The sequence below is a fragment of the Anopheles darlingi genome, chromosome 2, assembly GCF_943734745.1.
Source record: "Anopheles darlingi chromosome 2, idAnoDarlMG_H_01, whole genome shotgun sequence".
Lineage (NCBI taxonomy): Eukaryota > Metazoa > Arthropoda > Insecta > Diptera > Culicidae > Anopheles > Anopheles darlingi.
In genome coordinates, this window is record NC_064874.1 from 45,574,403 (window position 1) to 45,596,902 (window position 22,500).

The 22,500-nt window shown below is 43.1% G+C and overlaps 4 protein-coding genes across 4 annotated transcripts in view; 2 read left to right on the top strand and 2 right to left on the bottom strand.

Moving 5' to 3' along the window:
• The first annotated feature begins 7,896 nt into the window (after nucleotides 1–7,896).
• On the top strand, nucleotides 7,897–8,782 carry LOC125959258 (homeobox protein MSH-D). The gene is made up of 2 exons (XM_049692072.1): nucleotides 7,897–8,278; nucleotides 8,367–8,782. The coding sequence occupies exons 1-2, from the start codon at nucleotides 7,897–7,899 to the stop codon at nucleotides 8,780–8,782; spliced, it is 798 nt and encodes a 265-aa protein (XP_049548029.1).
• Nucleotides 8,783–9,822: 1,040 nt separating this feature from the next.
• LOC125950704 (adenylosuccinate synthetase) lies at nucleotides 9,823–18,771 on the bottom strand. The gene is made up of 8 exons (XM_049678935.1): nucleotides 17,980–18,771; nucleotides 15,478–15,580; nucleotides 12,956–13,235; nucleotides 12,734–12,808; nucleotides 12,456–12,586; nucleotides 12,217–12,371; nucleotides 11,953–12,137; nucleotides 9,823–11,860 (listed from the first exon to the last, which is right to left on the bottom strand). Exons 1-8 carry the CDS (start codon nucleotides 18,199–18,201, stop codon nucleotides 11,617–11,619), a joined length of 1,395 nt encoding a protein of 464 aa, XP_049534892.1. The 5' UTR covers nucleotides 18,202–18,771; the 3' UTR covers nucleotides 9,823–11,616.
• A 711-nt stretch (nucleotides 18,772–19,482) lies between these two features.
• On the bottom strand, nucleotides 19,483–20,462 carry LOC125950732 (phosphatidylinositol N-acetylglucosaminyltransferase subunit H). Its single transcript, XM_049678975.1, has 4 exons — nucleotides 20,404–20,462; nucleotides 19,831–20,305; nucleotides 19,688–19,765; nucleotides 19,483–19,620 (listed from the first exon to the last, which is right to left on the bottom strand). Exons 2-4 carry the CDS (start codon nucleotides 20,209–20,211, stop codon nucleotides 19,543–19,545), a joined length of 537 nt encoding a protein of 178 aa, XP_049534932.1. The 5' UTR covers nucleotides 20,212–20,305; nucleotides 20,404–20,462; the 3' UTR covers nucleotides 19,483–19,542.
• Nucleotides 20,463–21,205: 743 nt separating this feature from the next.
• Nucleotides 21,206–22,500, top strand: part of LOC125950676 (serine/threonine-protein phosphatase 4 regulatory subunit 3) — a 10,957-nt gene continuing 9,662 nt past the window's right edge. Inside the window, exon 1 of the mRNA XM_049678882.1 lies at nucleotides 21,206–21,680. The gene's annotated coding sequence lies outside the window, so the exon portion shown is untranslated. The remainder of the gene's footprint in view (nucleotides 21,681–22,500) is intronic.

The following is a 22,500-nucleotide window of genomic DNA, read 5'->3' on the forward strand; positions in this document are numbered from 1 at the left end:
TTTGCACGAGAGAATCAACTTAATAGTTGAAAGCACTATACAATGTTAAACCAGAAAAGTTCAAAACTATTGACCAATTTTTCGTAAAAAAAGGCAATGATACGTATAGGAGGGTTCAGGCTTATTTGGGCCAGTAAAAGGTATATTTTTTTCTTTTAAAACCACCAGAATGTATTTCATATCGTAATCCTTATGCAAAACTACAATTTTACAAGATGATTGATGAAAATCTATTTTTAAGAACAGTCATGAAATCATTTCCAGGTAAGCGTGGCGCCAACATGCTCTATTTGCTTTTGGCTAACGTCGCTAAGAGATATAAAAGTCACTGTTTTTGTTAGATAATGAGTCTCTTCAGGTGATCCCATCTAGTTTTATTAAACAAATATTTGGAAAAATTAAAATATTATAAATTATAGACATAGGAACGTATTTAGGGGGGCCTTCGGTATTTTATTTTATTTCTTCGCATTTACTTTTTATATTTTTTCATGAGTGTTGATCATTTCAAGACTATTGTGTAAAATCTCAATCTAAGCAAAATTGACAAAGATATTGATTTTTGAAAATTAACCATTCAAACAAGGCTTAATGCATCTCGTTACTTTACATCGCGTTTCCCAAAACCTACGTTTTCAATGTCGGTGCCCATCGTAGCATAAAAACTTTGAAATTTTGAACACATAATCTGTACAGTATTTGCTAGGTAGCCCCGACGATATTTTATAAAAATTGTTGATATTTTTTTTAAATTATGTAAAGCTCATTGTTTGAGGCAACATCGAACAATGCAGCACTTTTTCAAATTTAAAAATCTGCAAAAAATCGAATAATTGGAAATTTAACAAAAACTCGACGGGGCTACCTGAATAAACTTATAATCTAACAAAAAAATATTCATTTAAATATTTCTGATGACCCGGCACATGGCTACGATGGGCACCGTAAAAAGTACATTTTTGATAACTAGCCTTTTTAAATTGGATGCCATGAACGTGGTTTTGATCAAATCTTCCCCAAAATAGAACCAAATATTCTTGAAAAGTTGTAATTTAATATGAGATTATTTTGATAAAATGAAGTTGAATGGTTTCTTCACTAAAAATGGACAAATAAAGCATTTTTTTGACCCGAAATAACCAAAGCCCCCCCTTAAATGATGTACAGATGAAGTATTCAAAACATCAAAATGATTGAATCTGCAGCTTTCTATGTTACAATCGAGTGCGACTTAGGAAACATTGGTTTTGGAAAACCCGCTTCAAAGTCAAACTGCAATGTATGACGCTCGGCTATTGCAATCAGCTTTATAATTATCTGTTTTGGTTTTGATCGGTCCAAACAACTTATACGATATTCATGAGATGTTTACTATCCAGAATCTTCGGTTTGATCTCAATTTTAATAATTATCATGATCATTTTACTTTATTCAATCATAGTGCAATGCTCTGGTACAACATTAAACATGTGATAAAGTGCTAGCAATACTGCTATTGATTCCGCGTCAGCTCTCCATTTTTCGTAGTTAGTCACAAAGCTGAAAATTTTTTGAAACTCGGTATCAACCAATGTCGTTTAGAACATTAACTCCAATTGCTAAACACTGGCTGGCAGCCGACGATCTTTGATTTCGCGCTCACCCAATATTGGCCCAATATATTACGCTGGCCAGGAACTCGTGGAGCTTGACCACCTTTAGAATACGAAACCAAGATGTTCTTGCAATAATAATACATTAAAATAAGAAATTCCTGTAGCACTTCCCGTATAGGACAACGCGCTACTCGTTTATTCTCTAATTTATTACTGTTCTCATCATCTCTCTAAAAATATTCTAATCAAACTCTGTCTAGAATTGATTGCTACACGCAATGCAGTATTCATACGAACGATTGTTTCTTCGTCAAACTCGAGCATCAAAAGAACTTAACAGAACAGCTGCCTCCGTGAGCAAACATGCTCCGGCAACAATCCGGAAAACAAACCAAAGAAATGAAAGGAATCTTCCCCACAGTTTGGCAAATTGAATCGCCATCAACAAACAATCAACAACCCATCACAAACAGCACCGGCCATGCTTTCGGACAGGGGAATACAACTCGCCAATGTATCACGGTATCAACTGTCGCGATCAAATCTAGTTCGGAGGGTTAAATGAAGAATCTGCCTAGAAAATGGCCGACATCGGCCGGTCCCCTTCTCTGATATTTACATGGCGGACCGCTGTGCATCATCTGCATCCTTGTGACGACGTGTTTGGTATTTTCCTGCACCCCAAACCAAGTTAGCACCAATGGCCGACTGGCCTGTGAGTAATTTGAGACGATTTAATCAAACTTTAATGTGATAGTACGCTCGCAGTATTACGCTGGGGTGAAGCAAAATACCCCAATGAGTGTTCCTGACAAGGGGAATGATTCCGGACGGTATCGCATCTATTTCGGAAGCAATAAATGATTAAAATAATAAACTAACTTACACAAGAAGCCGACCTCTCCATGATGTTGGCCATCGTGGTTTAATTAAATTTTCTAACCGACAGTGCCGTTGAAATGTGAGAAGAAATTGATATGCCTTTGCATGTGGCCGACGGATGAGAGAACGAATTGTTCCAATTCCGTAGGTACCTGAAGGAAATGGCATCTGGGCCTTTTAATCCTTCCGGATCTTGGTTTTTGCGACCGGAAAACGGATACCCTGCAGGTATCTTGTCCCCGTACCAGGGTTTCCCTTTACGGTCATTCGGTCGATTTGTCAACCGAATCATCTGTAAATGTTTTGCCCACAAACAAGGAGATGCATTACAGTTTTTAACACTAGGTCAAACCGTTAATATTCTGCAATACACAAGAGTTTCGAAAAGAGCACTTGAACATTCTGACCGATAGTGATCTGGGTGAAGCTTTTGGAGGTATTGGCGGCGAAGTTCAGAGAATGATCTTTATCGTAAGCCACAAAACTGCACTAGTGCTAATTTACTGTGACAAAATGTTGGTGTCTTTGTAAACTTTTTCCAAATATTCCCTGAAAACATCGCTCGATGCGACTTTGAAAATCTAATTTCAATTGAGAGTTTTGCAAAAGGAGATTGCAATTTCATTCGGTTAACAAAGATTTTTTTAAGCATACGGCTCGTCCGTTCTTAGATATGTAAAAAATAAGAGTTTTTTTTTTAAAGGAAAAGGATTTAAACAATTTCTTACAATTTTCAGCTAAATTATAATAACAAGAAGTTGCATTAAAGTATCAACAATATAAGCGACCAATAGTTATGGACGCATAACGATCATGTTTTCGTTAATTCTTCGGCCCTTATATACATTCTGTCAAGAAAGTACCGGGAATAGTCGATTTAAATCTGACTGAGCTGTCGGATCAATTTAAGCTTTTTTTCCTAGGTTGGTACAACTGTTCTTAAATATTGTGCAAAATTTGAGCAAAATCCGTCAAATCGTTTGGTTACAGCCATTTTTTAAGTAAGTCGATGTCAGTAGTGAGCGGCGATTTGTTATCATGGGTGACGACGTTAAACAAAGAATTTGCTTAAAGTTTTGTTTTGCAAATGAAATGTCGTGTGCCGATGCATTGAAAATGTTGCAAAAAGCCTTTGGCAATAATACTCTATCAAAAACTCGTCCATATGAGTGGTACAAAACCTGCAAAAGTGTTTGGACCGATGCCACCAGTTTGCTTGTTCTGGTTGTTCATTAACTTCCTCAACCGATGAAAACATCGATAAAGTGAAAGATATGGTGTTCGAAAAACATCATTATAGCTTCAGAGAGTTGTTTCATGAACTTAACATATCGGTTCGTAACATTTTGATTGATTTTTGGACATGAAACGTGTTGCAGCAGAACTCGATCCAAAAGAAGTTTCTTTTACATTTTTTTAATTTTCTATTTTTCGCTCTTAAACTAAGAAAATGTCATCGAACAACCACCGTATTAACCAGAATTAGTTCCCTGTGACTTTTTACTTTCCCCAAAATTTAACTTGCCCCTTCACGGCATCTGTTTTTGTCGATTTAAGCCATAAAGCAAAAATCGCTGCTTACTACTGACATAGACTTACTTAAAAAATTGCTGTAAACAAACGGGTTGTCGGATTCCGCTCAAATTTTGCACAATAGTTAAGGGCAATTGTATCAACCTAGGAAAAAAAGCTTAACTTGATCCGACTGCTTAGTCAGATTTAAATCGACTATTCCCGGTACTTTCTTGACAGAATGTAAGGCTGATCTAAAGGAAAATGGTACAGATAATGTACAAGTTATTTGGATTATTTAGAGACAACATTCTGAAAAGTGAGCGAAATGTTAGCATCTACCTTCGGTATCTAGAGCTTCACTACTCAAAACAATTCATCCTTGCTTTGCAATTGATGGATCTCAGTGAGGAATGTTCTATATTGTTACCGCTTGTACGACTAACAAGGTTTTTAGTGTACTTTAGATAACATGAACTTTGATACAAAGATCGGTGACTAGCTTGGAATCTGGAAGAGAGGAATCTGGAAGAATAGGATATGCAATGGACACACGATCGTCTAATCGGTTCGCCGGGCTTCATCCTTCATTGATCGCTTATCCATTTTTTCCAAGAAATCCAATAAAAGACATCTTCCTCACAGCACACCACTCATCCTGAATAAGTTCAGCACGCGTTCATAATCACATTAAAAACAGGAACTAAGACACACGGACGAATGTCCTCAAGCATCGGAAGTGTGTTAAAAAAAAGGTCAACATTGAATGAAATGTTCCTGCCAGCGGATCCCTCGGTCGGGATCGAACTTCGAGGATGCTGCAAATCATTGACGAGGAACCTCTGAACCTGCCATCAAGCGACACTAATTCCTAAGAAGCATACACATCCGCTTTGCCACTTCAACGCATACAAGACAGTTTGTGCAGAATGAATGGAAGATCCGATCGTCTTGAAGTTCCATCCTAGACGCACAATCCGCTACACCGTAAGCTCGCTTTTCTTCGGTCTTTTCAGACAGCGTAATCCGCCATTCATCCTTCATTTGCGAGGACAATCGGATCCTCGATATGCGATGGTGAAAGGCTGCCTTGAATGAACTTCGAAAGAGTCTTGTCCTTAACCATGTCCAGAGATCAAGCTACCCACTACGCACGACCTGAGGTTTGAACTTCCAGACGGGATGTGGACCGTCTTCCCATCAAGTACCACTGTTTATCCTACAAGTGCAGACAAAATCGCTAAAGCTAGCAAAAGTAAATCAAAACAATCGTAAACAATCATCCTGTTCAGGGGCTAGTTATGGTGTGAGACCAACAGCGGTGTATATCCCGGACAGCAGATCCGTAAGCTGTGCGCCTAGAAGCAAGCGACCAATCTAAGCTCCTTACTGCTCCAGCATTATGGAGACCTTCGGCCCTCGTGCCCTTCTTATCATGGCTGTAGCGTCGGGTAGCTACCCAAAGCCCGACCGGGTGGCAATGTTTCGAATGATTACAAGGATCGCTTGCAAAACAAACCACACTAAGCTCCACAAACAACGGACACGAGTGGTGCCCCGACAGGATTATCCTGTCCTCGGCTGTACGTGCGCATGTGTTGTGCATGTGTCCGAGATTCGGATCCCTCCTTCTTCTTGCAAATCGGCCAACTCGCCTACCTACAGCATCTCGAGTGCACTTTATTCATTAGCCTTTTCAAGTGTGCGCCTCGGCCGACCGAAGGAATTATTCAAATTTTCCTTTCCTCACCCGAAATAAGCTCGGAAGCTCGGAACTTAATTTGAAGAATTGGTCCTTTCGACCCGACGGTTCGAACTTCGAACTTGAACACGACGCGCACGTCGTCGTTGCTGCATTGTGGGTCTTGTGCGTGCCCGGTAGCTAAGGATAATCTTTCACAAAAACCGCAACCCAGCGGGCACTAGATGGTTCACCGCAGGAAGTCGTGCTGGGAATCGTCCGAAGCTTTGTGCGTACGATCCGTGCGATCGCGTTCCCATTTCACCGATGCTCTTACGCAGCAGCAACCGTGTGTCCTTTTTACAGCTCCTAGTACGATTGGTTTTTCCATGGACGCCGTACCTCTCCGTTTTGCGAACCCGAATTATGTAATAAGGATTAGAATTAGTATCCCACTGCGTGTGCTGATGCTGCGGCACTTCAGAAAATTTGGAAATGCTGTCGATGCTGCCGATGGGAGGAATTCGGTGATGCAGTGGAACCTCTCATGTGGTCTTGATGCTTTTGTTTTCTGCTGCAAGGAGCAGCATTATTGAAATAAATTATTTGCTTTTTAATAACCATAAACTGATTTTTTTTTCTTATGAATTTTACGTTTCCAGAAGCAAACTCATGTCAAAGATAATTGAATGAATGATCAATAAAAGAAGTATGAAAAGTTGTTATGAATTTTTTCAAATAATTTATTAGAAATATCGAATGTCTATGCTAACAAACTCATTCGGCATCTGGCATATGATATAGTTGAAGTCTGAACAGTTTGTATGATGAAATTTATTTGAGAGAAATATCAAACTCCTATCTACATTGATTTTTTTAGTCAATATGTTTTGAAAAAGTCTCTAACTATTTCCCAGATCCTCCACTACAGGACTAAATGTGTTATTCGACAACCCGTGTTTTATATTTTTGCAGGACATTTGTATGGGATTCACAGAAAGTAGTGTAAGCGAATTTTTTGTAGCCTTCTTCCATTATGTACTTTTTCCATAATGGAACAATCAAAGCGGAGGAACCAAATTATGATTATTTTGAAAATTACAATTGGCATATCAACCAGCATCCGATCTGGTACCGACGTATCCATAAAGGTTCCCCCAAAAATCGTTAAACGTTAATTTATGAGTGATTTGATGAGTTGATCGTTGGATTTCACATGGAAACAAGAAACATTCCAATGTTCATCGATCATTTTGATGGAAGGGAACAGTTTTTAATAGGTAAGATTGTTTCCATCACGATGAATATTGAAACAAAACAGAACAGAAATTGTAGCTATGCTTATTTTTTTAAATCCCGTTAGTGTGTGAGAACTTCCAACAAACTGTGTGAGAGAAGGATCCTTTTGGGCGGCACAGATTATCCAATAACGCGATACGTTCTATGTCCTTCTCGTTCGACATTTCTATTACAAATTATTGCGCGACAAGAGGCACAAAGAAGCAGGATAGGCTCATAATTATGTCATTTTATCAACCGAATACATCAGCTAGAACATCGTCGCAGGAATGCAAGGACATCCGTATCATCAGCTGCAATCTTCTAACCGCTGCCTATCCATTTCAAGTGTCCTTAACGAAGCGGCGACATTTTTTTTCTCTTCCATTCTGGAACCGTAATTGTCATTTAATTATCTACCACCAAGTGCTGGGAGGGTAGAGCGTTTTAGATACCTTATTTGCACGTCCTTGTTCCGATTTGAGATTACTGCGTTGATGTTGGTTCCCTTTTCTGAGGCCTTTCGTCCCGAATCAAACCTAGAATAGCACTAAAAAGGATGGCAGGATAGAATGGAAGAATTGAAACCCAGGGGAAGCCAGATTCTGCAGGATCGCGGTAAAATGGGAGGAGTTATGGCGTGTCCTTGCCGAGTAGGAATCCTGCTGGATGTTCCCCTACCCTAAGCAATAGGAGTAAATATTTGGACAGGGAATCAATCAGGGGCGACGGTGAAGGCGAACAATACCCGGGATGACCCTGCTATCTAGCGTCCATGTTGGGAAGGGTAGGACGGTTGCCTCCGGGCCAAAGCAAAGGAAAGAGGAAAAAGGGAAGCGAAGGATGTGCTCGCTGCGGTTAGATCCCGGGACGGCAGATGATAAAAGGGATATGATCATCAGCGGGTAGCGTTCAGTGTTGTGCGAAACCGGGAAGAAACAACACGAAATGGCATCCGCTCCCAGTTGCAAAAGTGTGGCCCCGTTGCGGCAAAGTGATTTTAGTATCGAGCACATCCTAACGCGTGCCGGCGAGCGGTACGAGAAACGTCGTCGGATCGATCAGTGCAGTAGCTGCTGTACCAGTAGCCCCGGTAGTGACGGTTCCGGAAGTGAAACTACCGATGGCGAATCTCGGTTACGTGCTGATGTGGACGTGGAAGGAGACGAAGAGCTAGAAGAGGAAGTTGAAATTACTCACTCGAGAACGGAGGCACCGGTGATCGGTGCCGGTTATCTACCGACGGGCGCAGCATCCGGATGTGGAGCTGGTGGAGTTCCTTCGTTCGATTGGCTGTACTACACACGTTACCATCCACCGAAGCTTCCTCGTAAGTAATCGTTATAATCCGGACCGTATGCTCCTTGGATCGTATGAAGTGCTTATCAATCGCCGTTCGTTCCTTTTTTGACGCACAGGTCCGCAGAAGATAGGGCCGGTAAAGCGTACCCCGGGAAGATTACCACGCGTTCCATTCACACCCGCTCAACTGGGTGCGCTGGAGGATGCGTATAAAGTGTCGACATACCTTAGCTCGGAAGAAGCCAATCAGCTCGCCTACAGCCTAGAGTTGACAAATACGCGCGTGAAAATTTGGTTTCAAAATCGACGGGCGCGGGATCGGCGCGAAAAACGGGAAGCTTCGATTGCCAACGGAAGTACGGTTCCGGCTGGACCGATACCGCTTTACGCTGGCAGTGCGGGATCGATGGCGGTCACGTCCAGCGCTACTCACGTTCCGGAATACCGAAGCCATCCCTCGTCGCCATCCAGTATGGAATGTCCTACTGAACGGAACAGTAGAAGTCCTGCTAGTGCAGATCGTAATTATTAATGAACTCAGCGGATGTGAAGAGTGGATTTTACGATGGTGCGATCGTTTTGTGATACGGTAACCGATGCGTTACCAAACCTCAAGCTTTTGATAGGCAAAGAGAGACTGTTTAAAAAACTATTTTAAACTATAAACTTAAGTCAATTTAATAGTATCCCATAAGCCTAGATATGTGCCGAAAAATTATAGTGTTTTAGGTGATCTGTTTGATCGTTTAAACAGTAGAATGCAAATAATGTAAAAAAGTGAGAATTTGTATTACTTTACATTATACTCGGGACGGTCTACGACGAATAAAATGTCTTAAATTTTAAAGTATCCTTTTAAACATTGTTCGGCTATGGATAAAGAAAAATAAATTATTATAACAGGAACAGGTCAGTATGAACCATTTTTGGCTGAAGTATCAAAATCGACGTCTATTGATTCTGGAGGGAAGCAGTGCCCAGGATTTTGTGGTGTCATAAGTTAAAATAATCACTGGGCATGTCTGGTGGCATCATGTGATCATTTTGGACCCAAATTATACTGCAATACTATCAGTCTAAAGCGCTAATCACGATTATATAGCATTGCGCGTGATAATGCGTGAAAACATTACGCACCACCCCAGCCGATCAGTAGATCAATAGCATTTCGAGGTGGATGCGGTATCTTCCCCTATTGTATTTATTCACCGTTCATGCGTCCGTTCTAATGAAATTCCTTTTAATAATAATATTAATTATGAACAAATAAATAATGGGGAATGATTGCAAAATTAGACAATGATTTTCGTTCTAAAACCCGTTCCTCCAATGAATCTCTCTCTCTGTCTTTGAAAGGGCTATTTGCATTTGCATTAGCCTTCAAATGTTCACTCGATTTGGAAAGTGATCTAACTTAATTGAGTCTCTTATCTTCATTTAGAACGTCCGTTCTTATTACACATACAAGCAGAATAGAGTTTGATAAGTCCAAATGACAAAGTAATTTGATTTCTTTCTCACAACAACAGCCAGCATCCAGAAAACAAATTTGAACAAAAGCGCGTTTGAGTTATGTTGTTTTTTTTTTCGTTTTATTTGTCTTAAAATACGCGATTCAAGTACAAGTAAGTTTCCATCGATTTGCTTTCATTAGTTTCCTGAAATTTGGGGATCTGCAAACGTTTCATTAACAAAAGTCTGCGTAGTCTTTGGGAGACCGTGGGATTTAGATAGGTAAGCGTAGGTTAAAACACCGCACGAAAGGTAAGAGTAATGCCAATCATCTTTTCAAGATGATAGTGTTATCGTAGCAAATTCACTCTTGGAGCCAACAGTTCAATAGTGAAGCGAAGGAAACTTACTTGCGCTATAAACCGCCCGCAGTTTTGCACCAATTTTACGTAACTTGTAAAAAAATGTAAGGGAATAAATTTCACCTGCCAGGTCACATGCAAAAGCAAGAACTTTCAGAAAAAAAAACTCACCAAAAATCAAAAGATTAGTTGCCGTGAGCACGGCGATGACTTTGACGGACAAGTGTGTGTACGTTTGTTTTTTAAAGCACACTCTAACGGGTCTTAACTAAAATTGTTACTAAAATCGTACTGCATGTTTAAAACTATTGTAAAAACAAGAATAAAAAATTTTAATCATCTTTTAAGATGATTTCCAAACGAACATATAAACACAATTGAACCCACTCACACATTTTCTCCATGTTAGCATTTTAAAGTTATTATCTACAAGCTGTTCTTACTCCGTACACACTGGTGGTGATATCCTTTGCAGGACAACTTAGATAATAAACGTAAAAGTTCAGGGATGCTGCTTCCTAAGCTTCTTCCACACAAGTTCTCTAACTCTAGCAGTAACATTACGCCTATCGCGGCCGTGCCGCAACTAGACACACCAGAGAGGTATTGGACACCTTCGAGCCTAACTACTGTGCGGTGTTTTGTGTTTGCTGTTTTGTACCGCTCGTATATTCCAACCATAAGCCCCGTATGCTAGTCTCGTGTCTCGCGGTATAGTAGATACGCACATCTAGAACCTTTATATTAAGTAAGCTTCTTACTGAGCATCACCAAAATGGTTTAACCTTGCCATTTATTTTTTATTTTTGTTTTTCGTGAAGCTGCTGGAAGATAGCGATAAGTTTGCGAATAGCAAGCACCTCTGCTCTCATTCATTCTTGTTTATCGCTTTTATTATTATCTGTTTATAAAGTTTGACAGTGCGTTCCTTTCTTTGCTGGGTTATTTCAATGATATCTTTTATCATCTCTTTTAGAATCATTTTTCAATTTCAGCCATCGGTTCGCGCGAAAACATAATTTCCCGTACGCGTTAGTTGTGCGTTGGGTAAGATTAACCTTATTTATAGCTTGGCTGTGGGGAATCGATCAATTGTGTTTAATATTCGACCACCCAGTGCCATAGCGGATAGGTTCTTCCAGAGTACCAGTATCCGTGTCCACCGAGGATGCGTTGATTTTCGAGCGGAACCCCTCTTTATCAGTGCATCCTTGTATAAAACTTGAATGTTGCCAGAATGGCAGGGTCGCACCGAGGATGCGTTGATTTTTGGGTGGAACCCCCTCTTTATCAGTACATCCGTGTATAAAACTTGAGACTGGCTGCCTGCCAGAATGGTAGGGTTAGAACTAATTAAAAGAAAATATTCACATGTAATACGAAGTCGCCACCGGGATCTGTTGCTCCAACCATCACCAGACCACTTCCTTTGTGTGTACATTTGTAAACTGAAGATAAGCAAAGATCGATGCGATCAGAATGAAACTATTACTGAAACTGGATAGCGCCATTTGGTGATGACCATTACATTTCGATATCCGGATCGAAAAGTTTAATCCTTCACGCAGATAATCGATTCGCGGCCTTTACCAACACCGATCCATTTCACTGGCACATCCATCTCGTTCTCGATCAAGCGAATATAATCCTGTGCCTGTGCCGGTAACTCTGCAAAGTCGCGTACGTTTTCCGTGCACTGTAGCCATCCGGGCACGGTGATGTAATTGACCTCTACCTGGCCCAAATCAGTGATAGAGCCGGGGAAATAGTCGATCTTCTTGCCATTCAGATTATAGCTGAAAGTATTTTTATGCAAAGCAGAGGCAAAATTAAGAATGTCCCATGGGCCGATAGCGCTAGCGAAGTCGTTGCTTCAGCAGCCACCTACCTCACGGCGACCTTGATTTCCGGAAGTGTGTCCAGAATGTCGAGTTTAGTCAAACAAAGCGCAGTATAACCGTTCACCATGGAGGTGTAACGCAGGAGGGCAAGATCGAGCCATCCACACCGCCGAATTCGCAATGTCGTTACACCAACCTCTCCGCCACGCTTTTGCAACAGTGATCCGATTTCCTGTCAATTATCAAATCCCAAAACAGAAAAATCCTTTAGCGAATCTAGAAAATGCTTTATGCAAACGACAATCACTTACATCGTGCAGTTCCGTCGGGAAAGGACCATCGCCGACGCGTGTTGTGTAGGCTTTGACCACACCAATCACTTCACCGATCGATTGCGGAGGTAATCCCAACCCGGTCAACACACCGCCGATACTGCAATTGCTGCTCGTTACGTACGGATACGTGCCTATCGAATCATTGATGGAAAAGAACATATTTTAATCTTGAGACGGTCTCCATCGCTGCGGTCGCCCGTAACCACTCCACTTACCGAAATCAATGTCTAGCATGGCAGCATTCGCTCCTTCGACCAAGACGTTCTTGCCTTCCTTGAGGGACGTGTGGAGGAACGAAACCGAGTCGCGCACCAACGGTCTCAACCGTTCGGCGAATTCCCGATATCTACGTGGTAAGAAGCAAATGTCCAACACACATTTCCACCAACCAAGATACCACGCTCTGGCATCCCGTTATCCACGCGGCTTAGTCGCCGTATGGCAGCCGCAAGCTGGCTGAAGGACCTTCATAACAGGTCTCCTCCTTACTTACCGTGTCAGTTCAGCGTTCAAGTCGATCGAAAAGTCGGGATACAAGCGTTTAAACATTGCCGCTAGCGCCTCGACTCTGTACAGCGCCAGATCCAAGCACAAAGGGGAATCATCATCATCATCCGAATCATTAGAGAGACATAGAACAAACATATACAGCTTTAGAGGAATTCGATAGCAGAGAAGATGAGGAACAGCTATTTTGTAGCTTATTTTGACATACTTTTCGCTGAACACCTTAAAGTCACCGAGCAGATCCGACACGCGGATACCGTTGCGGGTAGCTTTGCTAGAGTAGCATGGACCGATACCTTTCTTCGTCGTACCGAGCGATTTGCCGCCTTTTTCAGCCTCCTGTAGTCCATCGACCTGCTGGTGCATATCCAGCACCAGGTGAGCGCGATTTGAAATGATCAACCGCGTCTCCCATGATTTTAGACCTTTCGCTTCGTTCTTAGCCAGCTCTTCAAACAGACCAGGTAGATGAATGACTACCCCGTTACCTGAAAGTAGGGAAACGATCGAAAGTATTTACATTAGACAAGCTATACCGGTCTCTCAGAAATTACTTTCGCTGACTTTCTACAACTAATCTCATCAATTCATACGTATGCCCGCTGATCGATTGCTACAATCGAAAGCATCTAAACGATAAATGACTAATTACACGGTCATTTGGCTACTAATAACAGCGCCACATCGCACTGGACCGTATCAATAATGGAGTGCCCCGTGATATGCCTGCGAGTAATACCAGGCCACACGTGGCATGACCATTCGTGAGTGGCGTTCCGATCGATGGATGCAATCCAGTGAACGCTTTTTGTAGCACATATACCTGCCATCGTTTGCCTGGTGACGTCCCATGCACAGTTGTGTAGAGCAATGACTATTTAAAATGGGGTTTATCAGTGATATCTGCAGTTTGTTATCGCCTGCACTTTTGCTGATAAGTGACAAACAAACAGTCTGCCATCTGCCCATAGTGTGTTGCTTTAGAGAGGTTTCCACGTTAAAGCTTCGATACAGTTCAAACGGAAAGACATTCTCTTTATATTATTTGCATGAACCATAAAAATCTATTGAATGGATGTATAATTTTAATTATTGAAACTCGTAACACTAACGACATGTAAATAATGATTGCTTGTCATGATTGTTTCACATCATCATTCGATTTGATCACTTTATGGCCATCCTTTTTTTCCAAACAAACGTCGTCACGTGTTGCTATCCTTCCGCCCAGGCAGCATGACACGCCAACGAAATCTATTGATTAAACAGAGCTTCCAAAATAGATAAGATTAATCGTGCGTATACTGGTCTCTTCAAAGGGGTTCGGTAGGCACAAACTGGCCCCCCTTTTGCAGGGATATACACCGCTATCCACAAAAAATGTATTTTATTAAACATTTGATCGATAAACGGCCTATTTGGTGACTTTGATAAGTTTCCCAGATACGATCGCCACAACCAACCGTGCTGCTAACCTTGAACACGGCACAAGAACTATCAAACCAGAATCCATGGTCTTGGGCGATTTTTGTGGTTCCTACTTCTCTTCTCTAACAAAATAACATCACCCTGAGGTCCCGAGGCTACGGATACGAATTATGTGTTGGTAGGGAACAGCGAAATGAAATTGCATGATGACAAAGTTTTACCATCCAGTGACGGCATGCGCATCGAACGAAAAATTCAAAATGCCACATTATTGCCAACATGTTTATTTAAGTCATCCGATGCGTTGACAAAGTTTTGCGGCCCAGTTGTTTGGATTCATCGACGAGCGGGTAGCGTTGCCATGCCGCAGAGGCCGCACGTTCTGAGATTTAAAACAGTTTATGACCTCAAGGCACGAGCAACTGCATGCCAAACAATCCTGTAAACTAATTTTACGAATCATAACCCAAGCGCACATTGTTGCCCCTTGGGTGGTCCCATATTTAACATTCAACGATGGCAGCAGCAATTGAAATTATAGAAGTGATTCCAAGATCCTGAGATCTACAAGCAGAATAAAAGAATATCACGACATCCTTTAAGCTTACTGCAAAAGTCTGTTCCACCACGGCATACGATTCGATACGAAATCAGGTGATCGTGCATGTCTGTACCAGTTTCAAATGATCGTGTACTTCGTTATACGACTAAGATAGCCACTCGTACTTGGTATGCGAAAATTCAACGTATTTGCAAACACCATTGACCAATCAGTGACAGTAGCCTCCGTTTCGTAGCGCGGATAGCTACCACCCCACCGATCGTGGCTGCGGCTGAATAACACCCGACCGACGCCATCGTGTTCTGCTCCATTTGTAGAACAGCCACAATTAGCTTTGCGATTCACCTTCGCTGTCGCGGGTTGCACGGTGATAGAACCGCTGAGCCGCCACTGAGGAGGAGGAGGTTGACAGTGACGCTTGATGCTCGACACTCGACTTTCAATGGCACTGGGACGCCGCGAGAGTAGCTTGCTCTTGAGTATCGGTCAACCATTATTAACAGAGGACCTTCGACCGTGACCTTAGGTTCTAAAATAACGATCCTTAGACGCAGATCTACATATTCATGGTTTGTAGCTTATTCATTCACCAACCAAAACGAACGGACGAGAATCCTACAATAACTATAAAACGATGAGATTGTTATCAACCAAACCATTATCTTTTATAAATCAATTTGTTAAGTGAGGCAGATGATCAAGCATCCTTTTTGTTTGAACATCGTTGATTCTTTACTTACCAATAACAGAGCTACATTTCTCATGAATGATACCGCTGGGAAGTAGGTGAAAATCGAAGTCTTTGCCATCAACAACCACCGTGTGGCCAGCATTGTTGCCCCCCTGTTCAAAAGATAGGAAAAACCAAAAATAGAGTTCAGTACAAAACGGTGTCATCTGGTAAGTTCAGCATGAAATGGACCTGTTGCTCAAACGGGTATTGTATGGAAAAGGGAATCCACTTGACCGATCAAAAGAATTTTCACAATATTTTCCTTTTGTGTTCGAACATCAGCTGTTGTAATTAACCACCGATTAACCTGCCCAAAAACGCAGATCGTTTGGCAATGTTTGATAAACAATCATCAGACGCAGCCGATTCGAAACGCCGCCTTGGTTCAAGTTCGATCGTGACGAGAACGTGGGGATCGTTATTTTTGGCCCACACTCTCCTCTACCATCGGCATTGCAGCAGTGTGGGGGGGCAAGGAGGAAGAGTGAACCTCATTCTATGCTTTTTCGACCGATGACGCGCGAAATGAGGCACACGCTGCTCCGGAGAAGAACATTTGAATCTGGTGGGGGGATTGTGGCGAGTGGATCACGGGTTGCTGCCAACTTTCTGAGGGGGTGGGGTGGGGGGAGATGGGGCGGTCGTGGTTTGCGCTTTGTGTCTTGTGACCAGCGGTTGTCCGTCGGTCCGTCGGATTTGCTATCCGCAGTCCGCGCTTGCTAGATTAACTCGCTTTTACCGGGGATTTCAAGTGCACACAGCTGCGCAAAGCGGTTAGCGGCTGCGCACTACATGCCGTCATACCATTATCCAAGACCACCGTTTGTCTCATCCTTCGGGGCACTGTGGATGTTTCGTGTAAACGTCGTCATCGCTGGTGCTAATACTAGCAGCGTACGCTCGAGCGATCGGTCGCTGAAAAGGACAGGGTAGCTGGTTGTGTAGCTTTACCCCGTACCGCAACAACACAACAACCCCGTGATGCTATTCTTATCGAATGTGTTAACACGGACAGGCGGATTAGCGGCGTGAACACGAAAAAGCACAGTTTCGCTTTACAGTGTCCGGCCGTAACGATGGCTGTAGACTACCGACCCCGCTATTCTGTTCTATTTTCCGAGCGACAAAATTTACGATTCGCCTACCAGCAACACACCATGATTTAGTGGATGCTGCGAAGGGAGCGTTCGAGCGGATCGATCCCAAAACAAAACAAAGAAAAAATAACACACAGGACGAAAGTAGATGCGATGCATACTTCACAGGATGATTTGAGCCATTTTTAAATTTACTTACTAAAACATTCTTCTACGAGCTGGCAATGACGTGGCGATGCTACTGCACTGATGATAACACTAGCACTGAGATCAATTCCCAGTGTTTGGTGTTTGGTTTAGTCAGAGCATTCTAGGGACTCTTTAAAAAAATGATTTGATACTTTTAATGCCTACTTGTGAGTCATACTCCCAGGCATATGAGGGTCAGTCATACAAAATACGCCGCAGCTTGGGCGACAAACTGGCTGGGCAACAACCACAGCAACACACCATCAATGAAGAAAATATTGATGCAAAAATTACGAAAGAACAACAAGCGGCGAAACTCGTCGATTTTCAAAAGGGCGCCTGATAAGTAAATTCGTAGGTAATATCAGTGAAAAATATGATGCATTACGCCAAGTCGAGCCCTCGGTTGTAGTGTGATATGGTAGAGTAAGCAGCCATCTGCTTTTCAGTATCAGCAGATGGAGCGGTGTGTACATTATATAAAACCACATGACGCAGCTGGTTCTCGTCAGTGACGGTATCAGTCGGGATGCGAAGAGCCATCGTGATCATACTTCCGCCTGATAGTCAACTGGTGGGTTGCAAAAAAAAAAGAATTTAGAAATTGACGTCTGACTTTGGCCGTACTCTGGCGGATTTTACTGCATTTTGGCAACCCCTGTCTAACCGCTTCTCTTATCACCTTCCTCCATTATCAAGCTTATGATGAATATTTCAGAATGATACCGTCTGAGACAGTTCTTCGTCGGTAGGAGTGTCTCCGCGACGACGTTGTTGTGCTGATCACATGGTACTGCGCTGCCAATGATAATAATGGCAAGTGCAAGGCTATCCTATCGCTCAGGACAATCGATTGACACACGATGATGGCGAGCACCAATCAGAACAACAAACTCCATCGTTCTTGCCCTCAATGATACCCAGCTGATTGATATAGGCGTATCGATGCATCAGCACTCGTTCCGTTTTTATCAGAACCGTTCCGTAATTTATCGGTGTGCAACACACCACATACGGACAGGGCAGCAATATTTCCGGGGACGATGATTATTGGAAGTGACACAGTAAGCAATGGGAAACAAAAGGTCATGTACGGCGCTGTGATTACGAAACCACGCGACCCCCACCCTTGCCACGATAGCAGGTCGGCCACGGGGATTGCCCCGGATGATCACATGTGGACTATGATGCAAAGCCACCGATGTCCAATTTTTAACACTCACCTGACAACGGCAGACGATGTCGGCATCCGTGGCCAGCATATCGACCACCTTGCCCTTGCCCTCGTCGCCCCACTGGGCACCGAGGACAACCGTCACCTTGGAGGGGTACAGATTGTGGCGGCGTTTGTACATCTGTTCGTGTGTGTCCCGCATTTCGATGTGGTTATTGTGATTCCCCGTGCCGTTCACCGCTACCGGTACCGCTGGCTTCGAAACACTCATTCTGTGTTTTGGCTAATCACAGCAGGCCGGAATAGGTTGCTCTGGGATTTTCCTTCGCTGCGACTGCGACCCAACCGGCAATTGAAGAGCGGGCCACCGATTTGCTTTACACGGGAAGGATGACCAAATCGGCGCAGTATTTCTGTTACACAACGAACTGCCGACCGTCGGAAAATGATATTATCGGCACGGTTTTACTGCGAAATCCCAACAAACCACGAGGAGCGCGAAACCAGAGACACGCGGTGTTCTAAAGGAGGAGCCGGTAAGGAAACGGAATACTTTGCGGTACTCGCTGTACAATAGCTCAACCGTGTGTACGGCTGCCGCGGGACGACCGGACGGTAGGTTAATAATTAAAAAAAACTACTATTTTAGCGATATTTAAGCAGTCCCCGCTGCCGAGCGCGAACCGCCGGAGGAAACACAAACCTCGTGCGAGTGCGAAATTCGGACTGTCAAATCAGTCGGCGGATGTCAACTTGGGGCTGTCGGACTTTGGCCCCGCGTCCGGACTATAACCCGGCGTTCCCACAGTAATCCATTTTCCGTAATATATTACGGTGATTTCTATATTCAGACAATCAGATTACGGACCCATAAATTGGCGACCAAAGTGAGCTTAGAGCTTACATATTTCTCTAGGATTACGGTACATTATTTAACATTTAAAATCAACGCTTTGCGATATTTCAGAAGCTGTAGCTGAATCGGTCTGTGAAGACCCACCTTGAGAGATGGAAAATCGATTTAGCTTGAAATTTGTTCGCTTGCAATAATTTACTCGCTGTCATTGGCGTCCGTTTGACAGTTTCGTCCGTTGAAAAGCATCAACAAGAGCCAGTTTGTTTCAACTTTCCACTTCTTTCCCAATTTATCGTATTTTGTGAACGATTTACGGAATATTATGGGTAAGGCTAGAAAGGGAGAAGGAATTGGACTGTAGGGAGATATTAATTGATACCGTTTCAGCACAAAGCATTTCCGCAGAAGACGAAATTCGCGATTTGCAGGACACTACCGTAACTTTGCGGTTAAAAATCCCCCCGATTTATAAGAAATTGCTGCTGAAAGAGTGTGAACTGGAACATCAAATGCTGGTACGAGCGTTGTGTGTTTCGAAATCTATCCCTGTATTCATCATTATTGGTTTTCTAGGTCGAAACGGACATCTGTGTACCCAAGCAACAGCTCGGCAAATTGGCCACTTTAGAGAGAATCCAGGAGCAAGAATATCCAGTCGACGACACCTTTGCCAAAATTCAAACCGCTAACCACACGCTCGATGTTCTCGAGAAATTTTTCCCGGCTTCTCGCAGGTAATCGACTTCGCGTGTACGTTCAGCAGTCTTCAATCTCCAGCACGGAATGTATCTCTTCGAAGATTAATTTCAGGCAAGACAGTCCAGGTTTAAGGTGCTGTGATTGTTCAAAATAGATAAGATTAGTTAAAGGGAGCAATAAAGGAAGAATACTATTAACTTGCCTGCAGTAGCGTTATTATGGGTTTCCTCCTAAATAGATTCCCTTTAGTGAGCACTTGCAGTACAAATATGACTTTCAACTGAAAAGAAACGAAAGCAGGGGTAATTCTAACCACTCTTCCAAGAGACTCATGGTGAAACTTACGTTATAGAAAACCTCGTTGATGATGATGTCCTGGATGTACTCTATCGGTATCAGCGAATTACGGACCGTCCCGTTTGCGTAGGCTGTCGAGCATTGGAGGGCAAAGTCTTTGACTAGAACCAGTTGTTCCGATTTTATAACGTTGCTGTACAGATAGCCAAAGATAAACGTCGGCAGGAGAAACACAGCGTGGCCCGTGCTTAGCCGAAAAAGGAGGATGCAAATCGAAAAGCAGAATAAGGTTCCGAGCACGAATAAGAGCATCCGGCGCCGTTCCTCATCTGCCTTTGTGTTTTCCACCGATAGGTGCAGAACGTTCGCGGATTTGTGCACCAATTTAATCTGAATCTGTTTTCCAGCGCTGGTCCAAAAGATTCCCATTTCCCGCGAACGGATCCCCGAGTGATCGGAGGCTGAAATCTTTGTTTACTCCGTGTTGATGCTGTTTCATGCAAGGAGCTAAAACTCCATTCACCTGGTTGGTTAAAACTAACTTAAGTGAATTTCACTCACGTTTGCGAAATTTTAATGGTTTATAAAATTCAGCGTAAATAAATAAAAAAGAGTTTTTACCTAGAAAATCGGATTTTTCTGGTTTCGCTTTTTTTTGGGAAAGTTTTTTCACCGCCATATTGAATTTAAATTTTGACAGATACTGGAGCAGTGTTGTTTACTAACGTGGCAGCGTGCTTTTTCTGATGTGAAGAGCCGTGGCCACACGGGGCGAAAATTTGCGCGCAAATTTGCACATTAATGCCAAAATGTTTTCGCTTCGTGTGGCAGGGGTAAAAACCCGAAAATTTATGCCGAAATGTCAAACGTATTGTTTTCATCTAGCCGTGGCCACACGGGGCGAAAACTCTAGCGCAAACGAAAAAATTAATGCCAAAACTTTTGCGCTTCGATATGTTTACATGGCCGGGTTGAGGAAATTAAAATCGTTTTTTTGAAGAAAAGGATTGAATACACTAGCAATGATCACTCACTGTCGATGTAAACCACAAAAAGAACATATTGTGAGCCCTACCGTTTGCAAAAAGCTTTTACGCTAGGTTTTACGCTCCACGGACCAATAATCGTTTGACAGCATGTAAACGGCAAGCGTAAACGTTTTGGCATTAATTTTTTCGTTTGCGCTAGAGTTTTCGCCCCGTGTGGCCACGGCTTCTGGGTTTGGGCCGCTGAAGTTGATTTCCGAATAAATTTTCGAAGCTGAAACCCTTGAACTTTCGTACCGCGTTTCAGCTGCCCCGATGAAAATAAAAAGCTACAGTTTCTGTCAAATTTTTCATTTATTGCCTGCATGACTTCAGCTGGTTAGAAATTTGTGTGCGTGTGTGTGTGTGTGTCAGAGCCGATGCCGCGAGCCGAAAGCCGCAGACTCGGAGCTCGAGAAAACGGGAAATCCAAGATGGCGTGGTAAATGTTGTGGAGGTGTTGTGATATAGCCAGATTCTCGGGAGCTCGTTGAAAAAGCGAGAATAATTGGTACAACCTGGAATAGGCGCTGCTGAATCAATTCCAGCCAAGCACTCCAATCGACGGCCGCTTGCGGAAATAGAAAATTTCGGCCAACTGTGTGATTAGTGGAAATTGGTCGAACGAAAGGTGAAGTAGGTGAAACGGGGCTGGCGGCGGTGTGCTGCGGGTTTCGTCGCGTGCTGTGTGTCCGCTGTGTTGTGTGTTCTAATCGATCCTGGTAGAAAAATATTGAGAAACACCCAGGGACAGGACAGGCAGCTAGCTTCCCTGAAGTCGAGCGAAAGCCTAACGGCCGGTTCGAGGACGGCAACCGGATTCGCGTCCGGAAAGTTCTTGTTCCGGAGTGGGATTCGAGTGGAGAGTACCGAGTGAGTTTCCTTTCGTTGTTTTTCTCTATTTAGTGAGTCTGGAATGCGGTGGCCAACGACTGGGCTACCGGGGACTATGCGGACGATGATTAATCGATAGGTAAATTAATTTGATCGCGCCGTACTTCGCCACGCTGCCAACAAGAGCGAAGGGTTTTTAACGGTGTAGAGTACCTGGGATGTAAATTGTACGAGATTTTGCAGAGTGTCGTACGCCAGAGCTTAGCTTGGGTTTCCGATTTTCGTTGTTCCGTATACTCGAGGGAAGAGCAACAAAAAGAATTCGCCGAAAGATGCGTGGATGTGTGCGTGAGGTGCTGCTTACGTGAAGTGTAGAAGCGGGAGGGCGAACTAGCGAGACACGAGCGTGCGAAAGAGATGAGGAATGGCGAAACCGCGTACAGTAGTATGTGTGAGCATAACCGTGCTCCAGCGTTGAAGATTTCTATGGGTTGGCTCAAAGTGTTTTGTTCAAATAATTTCCCTAATCTTGCGAACATATTCTATGTTCTTATTAAAGAATTCATCGTTGAATTTTAGAAAACTTGGAACACCGTTCGTTTCGCAGAGATACTCCGATGCTAAGCGGTTACGGCGTATTAGAAAGCCGTGCACCGTCTCCCTAATTAATCGTCAAAAAAAGCTGTCTTAGTATTGGTGAAAGGGGATTGTTTTATAGAAAACGGGTTCGCTACTTTTAAGGAACGATTCCCAAACCGAAACCGGACTGGAAAGTCCTTTGGAAGCTGGATCACTGTGGTTTTTATATTAAAAACCCGCCGATTGGCAAATATTTCAAATCATCCCGGTCCGGATAATT

What these genes read in the sequence shown, in the direction of transcription:
- LOC125959258 (XM_049692072.1), top strand. Translation starts at nt 7,897, where the DNA reads ATGGCATCCGCTCCCAGTTGCAAAAGTGTGGCCCCGTTGCGGCAAAGT. An exon ending in CCATCCACCGAAGCTTCCTC is followed by an intron (nt 8,279 to 8,366) that starts GTAAGTAATCGT and finishes TTTGACGCACAG; the next exon opens with GTCCGCAGAAGATAGGGCCG.
- LOC125950704 (XM_049678935.1), bottom strand. Translation starts at nt 18,201, where the DNA reads ATGAGTGTTTCGAAGCCAGCGGTACCGGTAGCGGTGAACGGCACGGGG. An exon ending in ACATCGTCTGCCGTTGTCAG is followed by an intron (nt 15,581 to 17,979) that starts GTGAGTGTTAAA and finishes TCTTTTGAACAG; the next exon opens with GGGGGCAACAATGCTGGCCA. An exon ending in CATGCTAGACATTGATTTCG is followed by an intron (nt 12,372 to 12,455) that starts GTAAGTGGAGTG and finishes ATGATTCGATAG; the next exon opens with GCACGTATCCGTACGTAACG.
- LOC125950732 (XM_049678975.1), bottom strand. Translation starts at nt 20,211, where the DNA reads ATGGGAATCTTTTGGACCAGCGCTGGAAAACAGATTCAGATTAAATTG. An exon ending in TCAACGAGGTTTTCTATAAC is followed by an intron (nt 19,766 to 19,830) that starts GTAAGTTTCACC and finishes GTTTCTTTTCAG; the next exon opens with TTGAAAGTCATATTTGTACT. An exon ending in CCATAATAACGCTACTGCAG is followed by an intron (nt 19,621 to 19,687) that starts GCAAGTTAATAG and finishes GAACAATCACAG; the next exon opens with CACCTTAAACCTGGACTGTC.